Source organism: Sceloporus occidentalis, unplaced genomic scaffold (assembly GCF_023333645.1).
Source record: "Sceloporus occidentalis isolate IW3139 unplaced genomic scaffold, rSceOcc1.0.p SCAF_4, whole genome shotgun sequence".
NCBI lineage: Eukaryota > Metazoa > Chordata > Lepidosauria > Squamata > Phrynosomatidae > Sceloporus > Sceloporus occidentalis.
Window position 1 is genome coordinate 141,714,317 of NW_028316984.1, and position 20,809 is coordinate 141,735,125.

Genomic DNA, 20,809 nt, shown 5'->3' on the forward strand with positions numbered 1-20,809 from the left:
TTATTGCCATGAAGAGTCTTTCTACATCCAGTCTCATTGAAGAAAGCTCTGTGGGACTGCTGGGACAAAACTGGTCCCACAATAACATTTAAACACATAAACACATTTAAGCCTGATTGAAATGCTTAAGAGCATATACCTTTGACCTGGACTCTGGGCATTGGGGGATGCAGCTGAAAAAGCAATTTAACAGGCTGTTTATTTTCTATACACTCATGGTATAGTATTCCAATCATGAAGTTGGAGACCACAGTCTGGACACAGAGCATTTCTCTATTGATTTTTCCCCATGGTGCCTTCTTTACCGTTATTTCCAGTGTGTCAAAAGAGATTCACCGCATAACTTTCTCTGCTGGCCAGCAGCAGGTTTTTCAGTTGTACTAGTACCTTTTCAAACAGCAAATTAGTGAGAGAAGATATGAATGTCGTGTATCCTCTGACTGTTATGAGGAATTTTACAACGTATGCATCCCTAGATACTATGACTTTGCACACTTATTCCTATGGCAATAATCTTTCCTAATAACCTCTCCCAGTTCCTCTCTGTCATCTTGTTCTTTTTTCTGCTATTTCCATTTTCTACACCTGTATAGCTATTAATACTGGTGAAGAAGAAAAATACTTCACACAGCTTTGGCATAAATTTGAAGAGCCTGTTTGGGCTATTCAGGGCACCAAGGTGATATGTATCAGGAATATGACTCTGGGGGAGGTAACCTCTAGGCATGCATCTATTGTTGCAGTTCCCATCATCTTTCTTAATTAGCTATGTTGGCCAGGCCAGATGGGCATTGCAGCCCATCAGCATCTGAAGGGCACCACATTATCTACCCCTGCCATGGATGAGCAGCATCCCACATCTGAATATGGTACAATCTGGGGGAGGATAAGACTGCAGAGTAGGTTCGCGCCCCCCCCCCCATTTTCTCCCTTAAATCTGCCAAACACTAGGACCTTGTACTATGAGTAATCCTTCAATAATTAAAGTCTCCATTCATTCAGAGCAGTCATCACGTGACATTAGGAGGGCCCAGGTCAGCCCTTTCAAAATGAACAGTGAAAACAGTAGACTGCGTTATATAGCTGATTCATTGTTTAAATTTTTTAAAGGAAATGTCTTATCCTCATTATTGCAGATAATACTTAAAATGCAACATGAGGGTTCCCTATGGTCTGAAAAACTAAGAATATGGATCGTAGTTTTTAAATGTTTTGTTATTGCATGGTGTGGCATAATGAAGCATCTGAGCTTCTATGGTCTATTACTGAGAAATAGTATTTATTTCCTTATTTCCTTGGATACACAAGAAACTAGGATAAGACATTTTGGAAGAAGGATAGACTCATGGACTGCCTAAACAACCAGGTCAGTGTAGCCAGCACATGAACAATTGTAATAATCTTCTAACTAGTTGTTTTTGTGTACCTAGAAGTAATTTCCAGCCTATAACCATCTTAAAACAAACCTGTCACAGAGTGTTCTTGGCAAGATTTATTCATAGAGCATCTCACATTGCCTTTGTCTGCAGCTTTGAGGGTAGGAGTTTCCAAGGTCACCCAGTGGGTTTCCATGGCTGAGTTGGGGATGCAAACCCTGGTCTCCCAGAATCCTAGTCCAAAATGCAAATCATTAAATCACACTGGGTATTCAGTTTACAATTCAATGCATTTACTAATGAACCAAACAAAGCAAAGTTTTGGGGGGGGGGCAGTTGATTTTAAAACAAAATGAACAAATAGGTTGTTAACTGACTAAATTTAAAGAGATTTGAGAAATCAGTCATTAAATTAGCTTTCAGAAGAAGGGCACCCTTAGGTTTTCCTGATAGACCATCTCAGTTGATGTTGCCTCTTAGCTATTTGGATAAAGACAAAAGGAATCTCTCCTGCAACCAAAAGCATTCCTTTGAAGGCTGAATAATTCCCAGAGGGGGAGATTTCAATTGATCCAGCTGTAGCCTCAAAAGACATATCATGAGTCCACCACTGCTTTAAAAGATTTAACGTAAGTTTTAAACAGAAAACCAAATCAGGAATATGGGCAGCAGTGTGGGCAGAAAGAGGAGCAGTTGGATCTGTTATTCATGGAAATCTATCTCATCATTTTGAGAGACTGATTAACATCCCAGTGCTTTGATCAGTGCTTTCATTACTATCCTATTGCTTTGATCATTTCATCTGACTGGTATGTTAATGTGTTGAACCATTTTAAAACCCAAACCAGTTTCACAATCTATGATATATTTTTATTTTTTTAAAAAGCTATAGTGGACCTACTGAGCCTTGACAGATTTAAGCTGCAGTCTCAAATTGAGTTGTCCATCTCCACAATTTTCTACAACGATGATTTTTATCTCAATACAGGAGGTGCACAAGTAATATTGAAGAAGTTCATTGTCCATCATGTGACAAGCAGTCTGATGTTAATTTAAATAGGTGTAGTTAGGGGTGGCGGTTAGCTTTTCTTTTTCTCACTGATTCCATAGTGTTCTGTGTGGCTTTCCAGTGATCATGTTCAAGGGACCATATCTCAAACTGTATCTCCCTGAGAGCAGTGTGCCTCCCTGAGAGCAGTGTGGATAAGCAGAATGGCTACTAGTTTACAACAGAAAAACAGTGTGGCGCAATTGCTGAGGACAATCTTCCACCTTTCAAGGATTTGTCCCACTATTTACAAATTGATTAAGTGTCTCTCCAGGTGTTGTTGGACTGCAGCTGCCATCATCATATACCATTGGCCTTCCTGACTGGGGTGATGGGATTTAGAATTCCTCACCCCTGCTTTAAAATGGGGCACACTGCTCTCTGGGTGATACAGCTAGCTGTGCGGAAGAAATAACATGTGACCTGGAAACAACAGGCAAGTGAGAAGGAGCTACATCTCCTCTCAGTGATTCAGAATTGTTTTTGAAAGAAAACCAACAATTTCTGGATAAAGAACAGGGCAGCTTATCCAGCACACAGGAGTAGCATTGTTCTTTGATATTAGTCAATAGTGGATAAAATATGGCACATCAGATGTTGTTGAATTGAAACTTCCATGATCACTAGCCAGTGATGCACAATGCTGGAAGACACAGCCCAGCAACTTGTGTGAAAGCCACACTTTGCTCATCCCTGGTTTAGATGTTTCCATCAATACATTCCCTGGATAGAATAAGATTTTCAGCTAGTGTCACTGTATGTATTTCCTGAAGCAATTGAGAGAGGTGGACTAACCTTATGCCTAAGTGGAACTTGATTTATTTATTTATTTTTATTATTATTTTTGTCTACAGTTCTCAAAATTGAACAGGATATAGAACTCAATAGACCTTTTATCCATTCCAATATGACTCTCCTCATGTTCTTAATTTTTCAAAGCTCTGCCACTAAGCTATGATGAAAGAGTTTTGCAGCATGGCTATACAGGTATAAATGAGTATAGAGGCATACATGGCTATACAAATATACCTCAGTTAACAAAGCAGATGCATTCTTGGATATTACTTCTTTAACAGAAAAATTGATACCAGAAGCAGAAATAATGTGGAAAGAATAGAGATAGGTTCTTACACCATAACAAACAAGAGCACTTGTTTTGCCGGTGTTTTTGTTCAAAACTAACAGTACGCACATGGGAAATGAAACAACTAGAGCAGGTAAATCTTGGATAAGTAAATAAAAATACTATGGCCCTTACAGAATGACTTGAAAGAATCTTAAACTACTCAAACTACATCCAGAGATTATCTCCCCCCCCCCCCACACACACACTTTCAGTAACCTCTGGAAACCATGGCCTGTGAGGAACCACTTACAGCACTGGGTATGTTTAACCTGGAGAGGAGATAGGCCTGTTTAAATATTTGAAGGGATGTCATATTGAGATGGGACAAGCTTGTTTTCTCCAGCTCCAGAGAGTAGGACCCAGAGCAGTGGGTTCAAACTACAGGAAAAGAAATCCCACCTCAATATTAGGAAGAACTTTCTAACAGTTAGAGCTGTTTCACAGTGAAACACACTCCCTTAGAGAGTGTTGGAGTCTCCTTCTTTGGAAAGAGGCTGGGTGGCCTTCTGTGGGGAGTGCTTTCTGGTGTCTTCCTGCATGGCAGAGGGTTGAACTGGATCAGGGATTTCGAAACTGGTCTTCCAGGTTTTGGACTTCAGCTCCCAGAATTCCTGACTGTTGACCCAGCAGGTTGCGGTTTCTGGGCCAACTGAAGTCCAAAACACCCGGAGGACCAGAGCTTGGGAATCACTGGACTTGGATGGCCCTTGTGGTCAGGGCCGGCTCTAGGTATTTGGCCACCCTAGATGAGAAATATTTTGGCACCCCCTGTCGCCCCTCATAATTATTTTCACCCCTTGATTTCCACTGTTTTGTTTGTTAAAGCTAAACATGACATAAAACTTAGGTTCCAGTCTCTCGTTCAAGTATTGAGAATTATTCAATTTATGTTTTGGCCATTGTACAAAGAAACCGCCATACAGTAGCTTGCTTTTGCTTCACTTGCTGTAATGAGTTTTCACTTTAATATTGTTTAATTGCACAAAATATTATACCAAAAACAAGCTGCCCCTAAATTTTGCTGCCCTAGGCAGCTGCCTAATTTGCCTATATGGATGAGCCGGCCCTGCTTGTGGTCTCTTCCAACTTGATGGCTCTATGATTCTATGATTCAGCTTTTGTTGCAATTTCCATTTTGGTAGCCAAACCAAAATGCTTTTTCTTTTCTTTTCTTTTTTTTAACATGTGAAGGTAGTTCCCTTTCCCCCTTTCTCTCTGTTCATGCATACTCAGTAAGGGATTCTAGATGAAGGTGCTGTTATTTTGCCTCGTTGTAGACAGGTATACACAACTAGAGAAAGATCAGTTAAGGAAGATTCCATTCCTTCCTAGCTCAAGCTTTATTGCATTCTTTACTGTAGACTTTCTGCTGTAACCTGGAAAGAGAAAGTCTTTGGCCTGTTACAGACAGCAAAAATAAAGCTGCTTCAAGTCACAGTGTAGGTATGGTGTTTCAATGATGCATGCATCCTAAGAGTCCAGAAGCCAAACCAAAGCCATGCTCCAGTCCTTAGGGCTGGAGCGTGGCTTTGGTGTGACTTCTGGACTCTTAGGACACATGCATCATTGAAACACCATACCTCCACTGTGACTCGAAGCAGCTTTATTTTGGCTGTCTGTAACAGGCCTTTGTTTCTCCTTCACCACTTTCCCAATGCCAATGCTGTTTAAAAAACCCTTTGAACTAGACAAAGGAAAAAGAGGAAAAGAGGAGAGGTTGGGTAGCAGAAGAAAACTTTGTAAAAAGAAAGTTCTTTGTCAAAGGCTTTGTTAATTGAGTTATGCCTGTACCCAGGATGTCGTAGTATTATAGCTGTACATGTGTGTTTTCTTTGTTAGTACTCATGTAACTATAAGTAAAGGCCAGTTGCAGAAGAACTGCATTAATGAAAAGTTGGTCATTTCCCTCAGCAAGTATTTATTGTGCAGAAAGCTCTGCTTGTAAGTATCCATGGGAATAGCACGGGCAAAAGAAGAAAGGGCATGCTACTATCGACACAGGGATGGGCACAGCAACTGTGAAAGGACCAGACATGGTGTATAGATGGATGAGCTGCAGCAACAGCTAGGGAAAGCCCAAGGTGTGCTGAAAGCAATGAAGAGTAAACAGTGAGTCCAGCAGGGGAGCAATTACAGGAGTGCAGTTATGGTGGATGATGGAGAGCCCCATCAAAACTTGACAGACCATAGGACCAAGTGAGTTGTGGAAGGAGGGGCTGCCAGTTCTGGGAGTCCCAAAACCTTATGGAAGGGAGATGCTATTTCAGTATTGTGCCTATGGCAATAAAATACCTCAGGCCAACCCTGAGGAAGGAACCTCACCAGCTGTCTCCAGTTTTTCCCTCTGTCTGAAGTCTGAGTATACTCTAGCCACCCAGAAGAAATCTGTAGGAAACCCACAGCACTCTGCTTTTAAACAAAATAAAAAAGTAAGAGTGAGATGACTCTTTTACTTTGAAATAAGATACGTGTGATGGGAGGGGACATTGGGAACTACAAAAGTGGAGAATGAAAAGGGTAGTGCTAGAAAGGAGGGTTCAATAAAACAACATTTGGGATTGGGGATTTTTCAGCCTTCATTAGCATTCCGAAATTACTTTTATTTATAGTACTCTGTGGTTTGCTTCATTGTTTATTGTAATGAGTAAAAAAATAATCACAACTTCACAATGGTGTAAACATTACAAATGCCATTATGACATTTAATACCAAAGTTACAGAATTAGTCATGGTTAGAACAGGAATTTTGGTGTTGTAACAACTTGAGGCTCCCCACCCAAATACTAGCTGGCCTTTTCCTTATTCCCCTTAAGGCTGTCTTCAGCCACCACAATCACAATTCCAAAAACGTGCCATTCCTACATGCAGTGTACATTTCAGTAAGAAATGCCTGGTGCATAGAATGCACAGTTAGCTGCAACTTTCTCTCTCTCATCACAGTGTGCCCACAGCAACATAGAGAGAAAGCTAGGCATCTGCTTTCTGGGAGGTGTAATGAGGGTAATAGGCCAACTGACTGTTGTACTTGCAGTGTCTTAGTAGTTATATGCCTGCTGCCTAAGTGAATGCAGAAAACTGCAAAGGAAGGAAAAGATAGTGAGAGGCGTGAGATTCTGCCCATCTAGAAGCAGCCATCTGCCTGCACATTGAGATTTCACAAGCAGTACCTAGAATGGTTAATAACCATTCTAAACTTTCTCTAGACTTGTTACATGTCATTCCCTGCATGGTCAATCAATTGGTAACCCCTCATTATTATTAAGAGTAATTCATGTTCTGAGATCTAGTGTGGTGAAGTGGTGTAAGTGTTGGATTATGACTGGAGACCAGGGTTCAGCCATGGAAACCCACTGGGTGATCTTCGGCAAGTCACACTCTCTCAGCCTCAAAAGAAAGCAAAGGCAATTTCCCTCTGAACAAATCTTGCCCAGAAAACCTGTGAAAATGCCTTAGGATCACCTGAGTCAGAATCAACATGAAGGCACATAGCAATAATGTATGTTCTGTCCTTAACTTCTCTGACATCTCCTAGAAGGTAGGATTCTTCTGAATTTGCATATTGCTTCAGCCCAGGGGGTACAAAGAAGCCTTAGCGGAGCATAGGAATGGATGGCTAGCTATGCTACAAAACTCATGCTAAATGTCAACGTGCTCTCATTGTAACTGGAGCAAACCAATTGTTCTCTTAATATCAGCCAGTCAGTTAAGTATCAAGAAGCTGAAATAAGTTTTCAATCAATATTTATATCTTGTGGCCGCTAGAGGGTGCAGGAACACTATAGGTACTTGTCTGGTCTAAATTCAAGAGAAAATTGAGATCACACGATGCAGAAACTATCATAGTATCCCACAGACTTGGTGATGAGCTTGACTCTTGAAGAAGTGTGGTTACCCACCAGTTTTGTACTGGAAAATATGGCATTTAAAATTATATATGGAAGGCACACCATACCGCTCAGAATGTTTTATTGTATGAATGCCCACCATGCTGTTTTCTCCCTTATTGGAGTACCATAAAATGCAATGCCCTGTGTGGTCAGAGTCTTAGTAATTACTGTCTATAATCTAGTTTGGAAGCTGGGATCTCAGTGTTATCTCTTTGTGTACCAAATACATCTTTCTCATTTACTCCAACTCATGTTCCAAATGGCTTTTTCACATCATTGCAAACAGATATAAGTAGTTTGTATATACACAAAAGGCCATTTTCTGTTCTATAAATTGAATACATTTGTAATTTTTAAAATGGTTCCTTTTACTTCTCATTCTGTATTAATAGCATTCACAATTTACATGTTCCAGGCAAAAAAAGGCATTTGGTTGATATCATAAAAATGTTTCTAGAAGGAAATATGTATTCTCAATGAGCTATAAATGAATTCCTGTCCCATACAACAGCATGAAGCTAAGCTGGTTTGGCTGTGTATAGCCACCTGGGAACCATATGTAAGCTGTTCTGAGCTCCTCAGCTGCAGATTGGTTATACATATAATAAATAAATAAATAAATTTCCCTGGGATCATTTGATATATTGCAGACCCAGGTCAGAGAAAATGCCATTTGTTGGATTTCCCATTATTTGTGAGGACAACATTAATCCTTGTATAAGTCTCTTTATAAAGCTCAGTTCATATGTTATATTTTTCCCAATATTGCAGGCAATTCTCCTGCTTGGTAGTTTGTGAGGACAGCCTAGATCTAATATAGCAGATAAGTATTTCTGAATCCCAGAAGGTTAAGCACATGCTTAATGCTTTTACCGAAATCAGCAGGACTTGACCATGTTCAACTTTGGCTTCAGAAGTCATATGTGCTACATATTTACATACTGAGGTCAAAAAATCATTTATAGAAATCATTCATGTTAGTAATTGCCAGTGATCACTGGTGCAAGATATGAATTGTCCCTACAACTCTTTATTCAATGAGTACTTTGGCATAAGCTTTTAAAAAATTGGTAGCTGTTTGCAAGAACAACTTTTAGAATATAGTGAGAAAAAGGAGAATATTCTTTCTCCCACGTGGTATTAGTAGCTCCATATGGTTATATTGTGGAAACACTAGGCAGTGGTTATATCAAAAAAACAGTGTTAAGTAGAACCTACTCATGGCAGATCCTGATTTGCTTTGAGTATTCCTCTCACAAGATGCTCCATTGGGTCCCATGCCTTAAATTTCTTTGGCCCTGTCTGCAGAGGGTTAAAAAATCCATGCTCACGGCAGCGCCAATGCTCTCTGTTTCCATGACACACAGCAACCTCCGGTGAAATACCTCAAGTTTCCTTGGTTAACTCGACTTTGCCCTAGAGTTAGCAAAATCATGGGAAGCCTCAGGCTTGCTATGAACCCTGGGGCTAGTGCACAGTTTTGTGGCATATGAGCAGTTGGATCAGGCTCAATTCAGGAGAGCCAGCTGCTGCACACCAGGTGCCACACCATTCCCACTCCCCGCACTGATCAGGGTGTCAACCATTTAAAGTCATTATTTGGATGTTTGTACTGCATGAGAGTGTTTTCCAAAGATTTTTCTACTGCTTTCCTGTGGTGCCATACATCCCAGTGTTAGAATCATAGAATCATAGAGTTGGAAGAGACTGCACGGGCCATCCAGTCCAACCCCCTGCCATGCAGGAAATCCAAATCAAAGCATCCCCGGCAGATGGCCATCTAGCCTCTGCTTAAAGACCTCCAAGGAAGGAGACGCCACTACACTCTGAGGGAGTGTGTTCCACTGTCGAACAGCCCTTACTGTCAGGAAGTTCTTCCTAATGTTGTGGAATCTCTTTTCCTGGAGCTTGCATCCATTGTTCCGGGTCCTGTTCTCTGGAGCAGCAGAAAACAAGCTTGCTCTTTCCTCAGTATGACATCCTTTCAAATATTTAAAGAGGGCTATCATATCACCTCTTAACCTTCTCTTCTCCAGGCTAAACATCCCCATCTCCCTAAGTCATTCCTCGTAGGGCATGGCTAGTGTTGATACTACAGTGTTACTTTTTAAAAACTATTTTTATTTTTCAAAGGCAATGGTTCAATAATGCTGTGATGTTATGCTATAATAGTGTTATTGCAGTTTAATTAATACTGTACAAATGAAGGTTTTTGAACAGGCCAACTGGAAACAACTGACTAGCATGGTAAACACTTTTTCCCCCACAGGAGAAAGATATAAAAAAATGGCAGGGAACAAACTGGTCCATTTCTCTTCCTGTGTCACCTCTCACAATGAGAGATCTGGGCAGTGATTAGTTCATTTTAATTACGTTGTGCTGTAATGGTGTTATTACAGCTCAATGTGTACAAGTGAAGATGTTTTGAACAGGATAGCCGGAAACAACTGATTAGTGTGATAAGCGCTTTTCTTTTCCACAGGAGAAAGTGACCATTTCTTTCATCCCAGACCTTACGTTGTTATGATCCTTGTTGGCAACAACCAGTGTGATATTTTATTAGTAACTGTACTCAATTTACAGCTGCTGCTAATATTACCGTTTAAATGTCCATATTTCCTTCTTCCCCAGAAATAAATCCCTCCAATTGTTTATTTCAGGTCTGTGTCCCCTTTTTCTCAATTGCTGTAATCCTCAGCCACAGTGGTGCCTGTTGTTTTAGGTTTATGTTAAGTCCTGCCTGCCCCTGTCACAACAATGGGTTGTCAGGAATGAGAATGCAGCGATGAATGTTTTCCTCTGGTTATGCATTCCTTTTCCTCCAGCTGGTTTGCCTTTACCAAGTAGAACAGCCATTGTGAAATGAGCTCAGTTTTGTCCTGCATGCTAAGAGCTTTCCATAACTGAGACCATTTTCACACTTTATCCCATTTATATTACTTTGCAAAATGCAGCCCACAATAAGGTTTTTAGGACCCTCTTTTTGTTGTACAAGAGTATGGATCTAATTACAGTCCCTTCCCCTATCTGTGGAGTATCTTATGTGATAGTACATTTAGGCAGGAATAAGTGACAAGATTTTTAAAGGATTTCAAGCTCTCCCATTGGGTCTATAACCTGTACTCCAGTGGAGCATTGCTGTTTTCCCTATCTGGAATGGCTTATCTGCCTTGCTCTTTCATTTTGGTTGCCATGGCTATGGAGGAGGAGAACCAGAATGGATAGTCAATCAAACTACAGGCGGTTTTCAAAGGCAACTGTGGGTACAGCCCACCAGAGCTTGTCACAGATGGCTTTAATACCTCTCGCTGGGCTGAGAGATTGTTAAGAACAGGAAGTTAACAGTGTACAGATGCTTGCCATTGGTTTTATTTAGAAAGAGAACACTTTGGTGGCTCAGACCAAGTAGCATAATTCTGGCATGTGAATAATATAATATTTTCTGAAATTAGCAAAATGGCTCAGGTTTATTGTTAAAGGGGAAGATCCTTAATCTGTCAGTATATAATAAGAAGAGGGGGTAATTAATGAGATGTAGGAGTCAATTGATGGCTCTTTTGACACCATGCATTTCTCAAGCTGCCCTTGAAAGCATCTGTGCTCATATGTGTGAGATATGGAAGCCTCAGATTATTTTTACCATCATTCTTTGTTTACACATATAAAATCGTCACTTGGTCTCCAGCAGGGAACATCCATCAGCACAGACATGGAAGTGTGGTGATCTTCTCTGTCCATTGCAGCACACTGTGGCACCAGAATCCTGCAAGGATCTTGGAAACTCTGGATCCAGTTTTGGGGTGTCATTGAGGGTTGCATGGTGAGAGACAGGGCAAGAAAGTTACATAGTGATATGCAGTACCAGCATAATACCGGATCTAAACTGTTAGTGGTCTGTTGTTGTGTTGTTGTTGTTGTTGTTGTTGTTGTTGTTGTTGTTGTTGTGTGCCTTCAATTTGTTTCTGACTTATGGCAACCATAAGGTGAATCTATCATGGGGTTTTCTTGGCAGGGTTTGTTCGAGGTGGGTGGATTGCCTTTGTCTTGAGGTTGCCTCTGAAACTGCAAGAATATAACTTGTGCAAGGTCACCCAGAGGGTTTCCATGGATGAGGAAGGATTTGAACCTTGGTCTCCAGAATTGTAGACGAACACTCAAAATGCTACACCACACTGGTTCTCTTGAATGGTTTATCACAAGATCAATGCCAGGTATCAGATTTTCATATCTCTCATATAGTGCTATTACATGGGACCAGCACAGTCAACTTCAAATAAAGAAGTGACAAGAAAGTGGAGCTTGAAAAAGTGGCTCTTCAGAGTCCCTTAGCCACCATGGCCATCTAGAACAAAATAGCAAAGACTACTTTGCTGCTATTATTATTGTTCCACCTTTCTTCCTATATCAGGACTTAAGACAGCTAAAAACAAATGTAAAAACCATAAAAATTAAAAACAATACAAAAGCATTAAAAAGGATGGAGTTCCAAAAAAGATTAAACAATTTATAAGCTTAAAAACATTAAACATTTAAAATATTACAATGTATTAAAAATTCTACACAAGCTCTAAGCTCTGATTCACACACCATCCAGTCCTCATCAGATTGCAAAATCTGGCAACAAAAAAATGTTTGTACCTGTCACAAAGAGGAGAACAGGGATGAAACCATCCTGGACTTTTTAGAAAGCAAGTTCCATGGTCTGGGAGCAGCCACCAAGAAGACCTGTGTCATTTGGACGCAGGGCTGGAGGTGTGTCATGATGACGTGCTCCGTCTCAACTGGCACGCACCAAATGGTGCCATGGGGGCGGAGTTAGGGCAGGTGTCATCAGGACACTGTACCCTGAGTCTGCTCACAGGTCGACGCTTTCTGCCAGTCTGTATAGGGCCTCAGTTTCTATTGTGGGTTCTCTACCACACTAACCAAATTAATATATTTTGGGGGGAATTGGGAATGAGACAGAAATGAATGCAAATGTATGATGGGATACAGAACACTTCCCATTTTCCTATTATTATTATTATTATTATTATTAACGTTTATTTATAAAGCGCTGTAAATTTACACAGCGCTGTACATACAATCTTTTTAAATTAGACGGTTCCCTGCCCTCAGGCTTACAATCTAAAAAGACACGACACAAAAGGAGAAGGAAGTGGTGGTGGGGAAGGGGATGAGGTCCAGCAGTTTTTCTCAACCTCCGAGGCCTGGACCAGGGTGAATGGACTGGAGGGAGGACTTGGCTTCATGGAGCTAGCCTGCCTCTCTCTCCCTCAAGATGGTAGCTATGCTTGTCACTTTCTAGTTATTCCAGAAACTTTAAAGATTTTCAAATACTAGTGTTGTGTAGTGGTTGGATTACTGCTCTGGAGATCAGAGTTCAATTTACAGCTCGGTCATGAAACCCACTGGGCAGGTCACATCCTCTCAGCCTCAGGGGAAGGCAATAGCAAACCTCCTCTGAACAAATCTTGCCAAGAAAAGCCCTTGATAGGGGCTTAGGGTCACCATAAGTCAGCAATGATTTGAAGGCACACAAAAAGAACAAACATCGCTGTAGGTTACTTGTACTTAATATAACATGAATATTTCCTGTACAAAAATGTCTGCTACTGTTCCCCCAAATGGATGAACTGTCTTTGACTTAGGCTTCAGCAGAGATGGAACCAGGGTTCATTTGAGCCTCAGTGACTCAAGCTGACTTATATTTCTGAGACAGATTTTCTTTCTCTTTTGGCTCTATACAGGTTTTGGCTGGCTGTACAAGATCTCAAAAAACAACCACTACAAGATGTGGCTAACAGAGTGGAAGAGATCTGGCAAGAGTTCCTAGCTCCCGGGGCCCAGAGTGCTATCAACCTGGATTCTCACAGCTATGAGATAACAAGCCAAAATGTCAAAGACCCAGGGAGGTACACATATGAAGATGCACAGGTTCGGACTTGGGTGTCATTCCTAATAGCACGTTAGAACTAAAGGGGAAGTGTAATTTCATAACAAAACTTGGAAATGTTAGCTTTTTGGACTACAGATCCCAGAATATTCCAGTGAGTGTGCTGGCTAGGGGCTTTTGGGACCTGTAATCCAAACCTGTATCTGCTTTTTAACTTGAACCCGGGCAGCAACTATTTAAAATATACTCACATTTAACTTGTTGAATGTGCACAAGGAGAACAATTAAAGTGGAGTCTGTAGCAGAAATACAAGAGCAAAATAAGATAATTTTCACTAACATTATTCTTGGAAAGGAACTTATTAGCTTTGCTACCAAAAACTACTTAATTGAAAGAATCCATAAGGCTTTTGTTGAATTTGTTGCTTATATTGAAAGCAGCAGCAACCATTGAGCCTTACCTCAATAACAGGCTGTTTCTCAGTGCTGCATCTTTGAGAGCAATTGTAATGAGATCTATGAAATAGCAGGAGATACCAATGAAAACACATTGTTATGACACAACGGATTTTCTGGGTCCGAGCCTTGGCATTGAAGCCAGATTTCAAGGGTGAGACCTGGCACGCCCTGGCTCAAATTAAGGCCCAAGTTCCCATAAGCCTTCTCACACACGCCACATTCCTGTGCAGAAAGCCAGCCATAATTAGCTAAAAGAAAACATTGGTGTGGTAGGGAAGATATGTGGCTATTCAGCTAAAATTGTGCAAGATGGGAAAGAGAATAAACAATGTGAACATCCGTGAATTGGATGGAACAAAATGCTTCATTACACACTGTTGATTCTAATAGTTGGACCTCCAGTAAACTGAAGCCAGATATGTTAAACCTTCCTATACCTGTGTGGATTCTACAAGTAACGGAGGAGCTGGAACATGCTTGGCTATCTGATATTGCTGCTTATTGGGCATAATGCGAGTATGATAAAAAAAAAATAGGCCCAGTCCATATGATTGCATCATACCTGTCATGTACAGAACAACAGTTTTAGCTACACATGTGGGTTATCCCCAGCACAAATGAGCAAGTGCAATAGAGTAGGTTTGAGTAATGAATATTCAGTCAGCCCTCCGTTTTCGTGGGGGATCCTGTCCGGAACCACCACCACCCCTCCATGAAAATGGAAACTCGCACATATTCAAACCCTGTAGGCTTGAACGGGGGCGAGTGCCCACGAGTGCACGCCCCATTTTGCTCATCGTGAATAAGCGAGGGTCACGGATCTAAAGTCTGCACAAATGGAGGGGCAACTGTATATTGATATCTGCCATCCCAAAATACAACCACAGCTCAAAAAAAGAAGAAACTATCATGCATGAGGATGAATTTTATTTTGTGCACATACATATGTGTATATTGTTTTGGCTATGGAGCTGTACATACATGAAAATCCAGGTCCATTTGGTTAGGAACATTGCAAAATACAGACAATATAGGTGGGTCAGGGACCAGCAGCACCTGCAGTAGATTATGGTAAAGGACTGGTTGAGATTCATAGCAAGTATAAGTGATATAGAGATGGAAACAGTCAGAAGATAGAAAGAGGAATAATGGTACAGTACAGTGCAGGCAGATAAGTTCATGGGTAAAAAGCCTTGAGAACAGTTACAGAAAGTGAACCCAGCATAGCACCTTAACCTTTTGGTGGTTTCTTCTTGCTTCATTTTCCAGGAGCCTTCAGGAGACTGGACCAGAGCTTTAGAGATGTTACTGTTTGGACCATAACTTCCAAAATCTCCTAGCTAGCATAGCTCCATAGCACTCAAAAAGTAACTTCTCTGAGCTCTGAACTGGAATCAGTGACATCAGAGACTTTTAAATAGCTTTAGGTCTGCTTACAGTTTAAGGGAACAGGCCCATAACTGAGGAGTGTTTGCTGACAACTCATGGAAACAAAATCTTACCACTTGGTGGCAAAGGATGCTGTGTCTGCCATGTAGATGATTATGGCGATAATCACTGCTGAGTGACTGAACTGGAGTTTTCTTTCTATAGGGGGAATCTAAGGGCTATTGTGCTGCTACTGAAAGCCACTGTGCACAGAAACAGGGCATAAACACCCAGATGTTTTTTTTTTAATACAGGGAATAAAATAGGCTTTCCCTGAAACACATAAAAGAGAAATGCATCATTCAACCTGTTGTTCTGCATAGCCATTCAGAGGCAGTGTGCTGTGGCTTTATGGTATGCAATCCATCTCCTTAGCAGACCTAAAACAGCATACACCAATCATTACATGTTCCCCAACCCTGATAAACAGACATAGGGTAAGCCCAGATGGTCTTTTTCTGAGAAATACACCATAGCCAAAACAATACACTCACAATGAGGTTTTACTCTGGCTTTCAAGGAATACAGATGCACATCTAGTATACCTAGCATATGTTTTTCACTTAAAAGTCCCCAAGGACTTGATCAAATATATCATAGTACTGACACTTTCTGGAATGCAGCCTACTGTATGGACAAGTTATTGTTGTAATGCAGAATGTTTGCTCTTGTAGGCGGCTTGACTAAAGCCACATCCTGTCCCTTTGCTCCGTCTGCTGCCAAAAAAATCCCCAGGCTACACACACACATTCACCATGCTTCCACTGCAAATTTAAGCTTGCAGGAAACATCCTCTTCACAGAATAATTGAGATAAAACTCCTATGCAAAATTTAATGATAAAAATTGGGCCGATATGAAGTATTGGGGACGGGAGTGCCTACATAGGATTCACACCATTCTGTTCCATGGTTACAAATGTTCCACAAGAAAATGGGAGAGGGTTGACCGGCTGAATACATGACAGTGCTTCTGTAGTTTTAATAGTTACCAGTTCCTGGATCAGGAAGATACATCATTAAATTCCATCAGGTAGAATTATAACACATCTTCCCCCTTACCTCTGCCCCAATCACCTTCTAGCTAGACACACAGCACCTTCAATCTCAAGTTGTGTGAATTCAACTACAGAAATGGAGCCGAATGCTCTATATCCCCACCCCCACCCCTCCATTTTCCACAGTCTGTAAATAACAGTTATGTGTGTAGGAAAATGTGCATCACCTAAAAGATGGTTTGGGGGAGAGGTAAGGAAGGAGCCGTGCTAATAGAACATTGTAATATCTTGTAACCAGGACAGGAGCTCTCCTTTAGGGATAGCTTAATTGAATATTAGCTCAATGAATGGCCAGGTTATGCAGCCCTGGGATCATCTCTCTGTATACCAAGGTTCAAGGCACAAAGGACCACAGAGGCAAATTCTCACTGAATTGTATTTTAGTTTAAAAGGGGAAAACCAACACACTCAACATTCACTCACGCAGGCACCCAAGAACTGAGAACTGAAGTATTAGGTTGGAACAGAATAAGACCTTCTAATGGAGATGTGACAAAGTACTAATTTAGCAAAGTACAAATCGGCAGCATCTCTTCCTGCAGCCCAAGCTAATCCAACTAACAAAAGAAAAGTCTCATAATTTTTAGGAATTTTGTGCCCTGGGGCAAAGTCCAGAGAATTGAAGGGGCCAAATGGTCTGAATTTTTGATATACATAGGTGCCACTTTGAAGTAGGGTCTTCCAAAGGTGTGACATAGTGGTGTGAATGGATATGTTCTGGCAGTGGACACCTTAAGATGCCAGGTAGATGGAGTTATTTCCTCCGACCTGAGCTATCCTATTGTTTCAGAGCTAGGCTCTTCCCCACCTCCTCTGACATGTCTGGAACATAAATTGTCTTGGCGACTTCTAAACTAGCCAACATGACCTGCTCGCTTGCAACTAATGGCACGTTAGGATCATAGAGGCTGACTTTATAACAACATTGATATCAAAAGAGGAGGGGTAGGGGTAGGTATCTCTGGGGCTAACAATGTCTTTGTGATCAAGTATCTGCAGACTGTTAAAGTTACAGGACATCATCCTGTATTCCAACCTGACAAGCCTAAAATGCAGACACTGTGGACACATTCAAAGGCTGTTTGAAGGGCTGTCAAATCCAAGTCTGGTTTAAAAATAAATAGTAGGAGGGAGAGTACAGGCCTCCTAACTACTAAGTGGTGACTAATCACAGTTAGTACCAGGACACAAGTCAAGTTGGTTGTAATCTTTCCTTTTACAGTGAGATTGATTTCTAATCCCAATGTTGCTCCCAATTAGAATAGATCCATTAAGTTTGTGGGATTTATATAGTGTTAACTTGCCATTAATTCAAAGGGCATACTATAGTTGGAACTAACTATTCAATATAGGCCTTTGAATTAGGATATGTAAAAATTTTTTGCAAATCTGTGTTGTCTTTTGTCCTTTTTTGACAATGCCTAAATGGTATCACGTAAAGCTGGTGGTGACTTTCAGTTTTGATGTTGCCTTCTCTGATTCAGTGTATGTGATTGTGGTGTTTTTTATTTGAATTCTGTAAATAATGAGACAAGGCTGCATTCTATCACCATATCTCTTCAATTTGTATGCTAAAAATATCATACACAAACCAAGATTAGAATTGAAGGAAGGAGGTGGGAAAACTGGAAGAACATCAACAATTTAAGATATGCAGATGACCCCACATTATTAGCACAAAACAGCAAAAACCTGGAACAATTACTGAAGAAACGCAAGGATGAAAGTGCTCAGTTAAATGCTGAACATTACGAAAACAAAAATAATGACTACAGATGATTTACATAATTTTAACGTACATGATTTGAATTGGTTGGCTGGCCAAACCCAAAGGGTGCTCAACAATGGCTCCTTTTCATCCTGGATAGAAGTGACCACTGGGGTCCCACTGGGGTCTGTCCTGCGCCCAGTGCTATTCAACATCTTTATCAATGACTTGAAGGACAGAATTGGGGGTATACTTATCAAATTTTCAGATGACACCAAATTAGGAGGAGTAGCTAATACCTCAGAGGACAGGATCAAAATTCAAAATGACCTAAACAGACTAGAAAGCTGGGCCAAAGCTAACAAAATGCATTTCAACACGGAGAAATGCAAGATACTGCACTTAGGGTGGAAAAATGAAATGCACAGATATAGGATGGGGACACCTGGATGAACAAGAGTACATGTGAAAGGGATCTGGGAGTCCAAGTAGATCACAAATTGAACATGAGTCAACAGTGTGATGTGGCAACTAACAAGGCCAATGCAATTTTAGGCTGCATCAACAGAATAGTGTCTAGATCAAGGAAAGTAATAGTGCCACTCTATTCTGCTCTGGTCAGGCCCCACCTGGAATATTGTGTCCAGTTCTGGGCACCACAATTTTAAAAGAATGTTGAGAAACTGAAGCGTGTCCAAAGGAGAGCGACTAAAATGCTTAAGTGTCTGGAAACGACTTAGGGAGCGGGGGATGTTTAGCCTGGAGAAAAGAAAGTTAAGACATAATATGATAGCCCTGTTCAAATATTTGAAGGGATGTCATATTGAGAAGGGTGCTAACTTGTTTTCTTCTGCTCCAGAGCAATGGATACAAGCTACAGGAAAAGAGATTCCACCTTAACATTAGGATAAACCTCCTGACAGTAAGGGCTGTTCGACAGTGAAACACACTCCCTCGGAGTGTAGTGGAGTCTCCTTCCTTAGAGGTCTTTAAACAGAGGCTGGATGGCCATCTGTTAGGGATGCTTTGAGATTTCCTGCATGGCAGGGGGTTGGACTGGACAGCCCTTGTGGTCTCTTCCAACTCTATGATTCTATGATTCTGTGATGAAGCAATTGAAAGAGTTAAAGATTTTCTATACCTTGGATCAGTCATTTAATCAGAATGGATGTTGCAGTCAAGAAATCAGAAGAAGACTACAACTTGGAAGGGCAGCTATGCAAGAATTAGGGAAGACTGTGAAATGCAAAGATATTTCACTGAAGTTTCCATTACATGTAGGGATGTCAACTCATCTGAGATACAGTGTTCAAGAAGATTTCTGCTGATGCTATGGACTACTAAAAAGACAAATAAATGGATCCTAGAACAAATCAAGCCTGAACTTTCCCTAGAAGTCAAAATGACTAAATTGGAGCTGTCATAATTTGGTCATATCATGAGAAGACATGGCTCACTAGAAAAAACAATATTACTAGGTAAGGTAGAAGGCAGCAGGAAAAGAGAAAGACTGAATTACAAGTCACAGCCCTGAATCTGCCGGAAATGAACTATCAAGAACTATCATTAATAAAGTAGATATATGCAGGGACATAGCCAGGATTTTAGGAAGGGGGGTGGTGGTCCAGACTAAGTGCCACCATTATAATGGGGCTTGGGCACAGCGGTGCAGCAGTGCATGCCAATCATTTTTCTAATGGAAGGGGGGGTCTGGACCCCATGGACCCCCCCCCCCCCCCGGCTACATCCCTGATATATGTCTGAGCCGGCTTGAAGGCAGTTAACACACACACACAATAAGAGTAAGGTCAGTTACCAAAATGTTTGTAGATGGTAGGCTCTTGCATTTATAGATAAATATTTACTGTATCTAATTTTGCTCTCTACAACTGATTCAGATCAGCTGGACTTTCATTTTATCTTACCAAAGGTTCAGCTGCACTTTCCAGTTTGCATACTATGGCTTCAACAGGAACAAATCCACAAAAAATAACACACAATTTCTATTCGTTGATTTGAATAAAAGCTCTGTGTAGTCACAGCTACTGGTATATGTATTCTGTTAAGTGTTTTGAGTGGCTACATGAAGTATGGAAGTAAAAGACTAGTGGTCTGTATTTGCATTGCTGTTGACACAAGTGACCCAATGTGACCCACACCTGATTTTCCTTTGTTGGATTGGAAGCTATGCATGTAGATCAGATGCAAATATTTGTCTCTGTCTGGGCACAAGGTAATTTATATGACTTTAATTTTCACCATAGGGTGCAGCTGGGCTTGGAACAGTATCTAGTGTGGGATGGAAACACTGTGCAAGACTGTGGACAAGAATTGTATGTAGATAGTGAGCATTGCTATAGTTTTTGTGGGTTTTTTGAGCTATGTGGCCTGGCATCTGTGGCTGGCATCTTCAGAGAATGCTGGTATGGAAGAGAGTTGGGTATATACAGTGGGCCCTTCCTTTACACAGGAGATCCTTTCTGGACACCCCCCCCCCCCCGATGTAAGGGAAATCCCACGTATGCTGGAGTTTCATTAAAAATAATGGGGCTTATGCCATTACTTCTTCCAGGGTGTCCCATTACGTCTTCTGGGGCACGCCATGGCTTTTTCTGGCGCAGCTTTCAGTGTATGCTGAAATCTGTATATACTATGTGAATCTGAACAGGGAGGGGTGATTTCCATGTTAATCTGTATATTGGTCTATTGTTGATGGCAAGGTCTCAGGGTGGGAGGATATGCAAAGAGGATTAGTGTCTGTTTAATTAAACCTCTTTGCATATTCTCCCACCCTGAGGCCTTACCATCAACAACAGAACAATACA

The 20,809-nt window shown here is 41.0% G+C and overlaps 1 protein-coding gene across 4 annotated transcripts in view; it reads left to right on the forward strand.

Moving 5' to 3' along the window:
• The window catches only part of RGS6 (regulator of G protein signaling 6), a 325,966-nt gene that overhangs the window by 272,843 nt on the left and 32,314 nt on the right, over positions 1 to 20,809 (forward strand). For 3 of the 4 annotated variants that reach the window (XM_089521809.1, XM_089521807.1, XM_089521808.1), the window contains exon 15: positions 13,188 to 13,374. In XM_089521809.1, coding sequence (XP_089377935.1) covers positions 13,188 to 13,374 — 187 coding nt within the window. The remainder of the gene's footprint in view (positions 1 to 13,187; positions 13,375 to 20,809) is intronic. The other variant, XR_016280962.1, reaches the window with a different exon arrangement.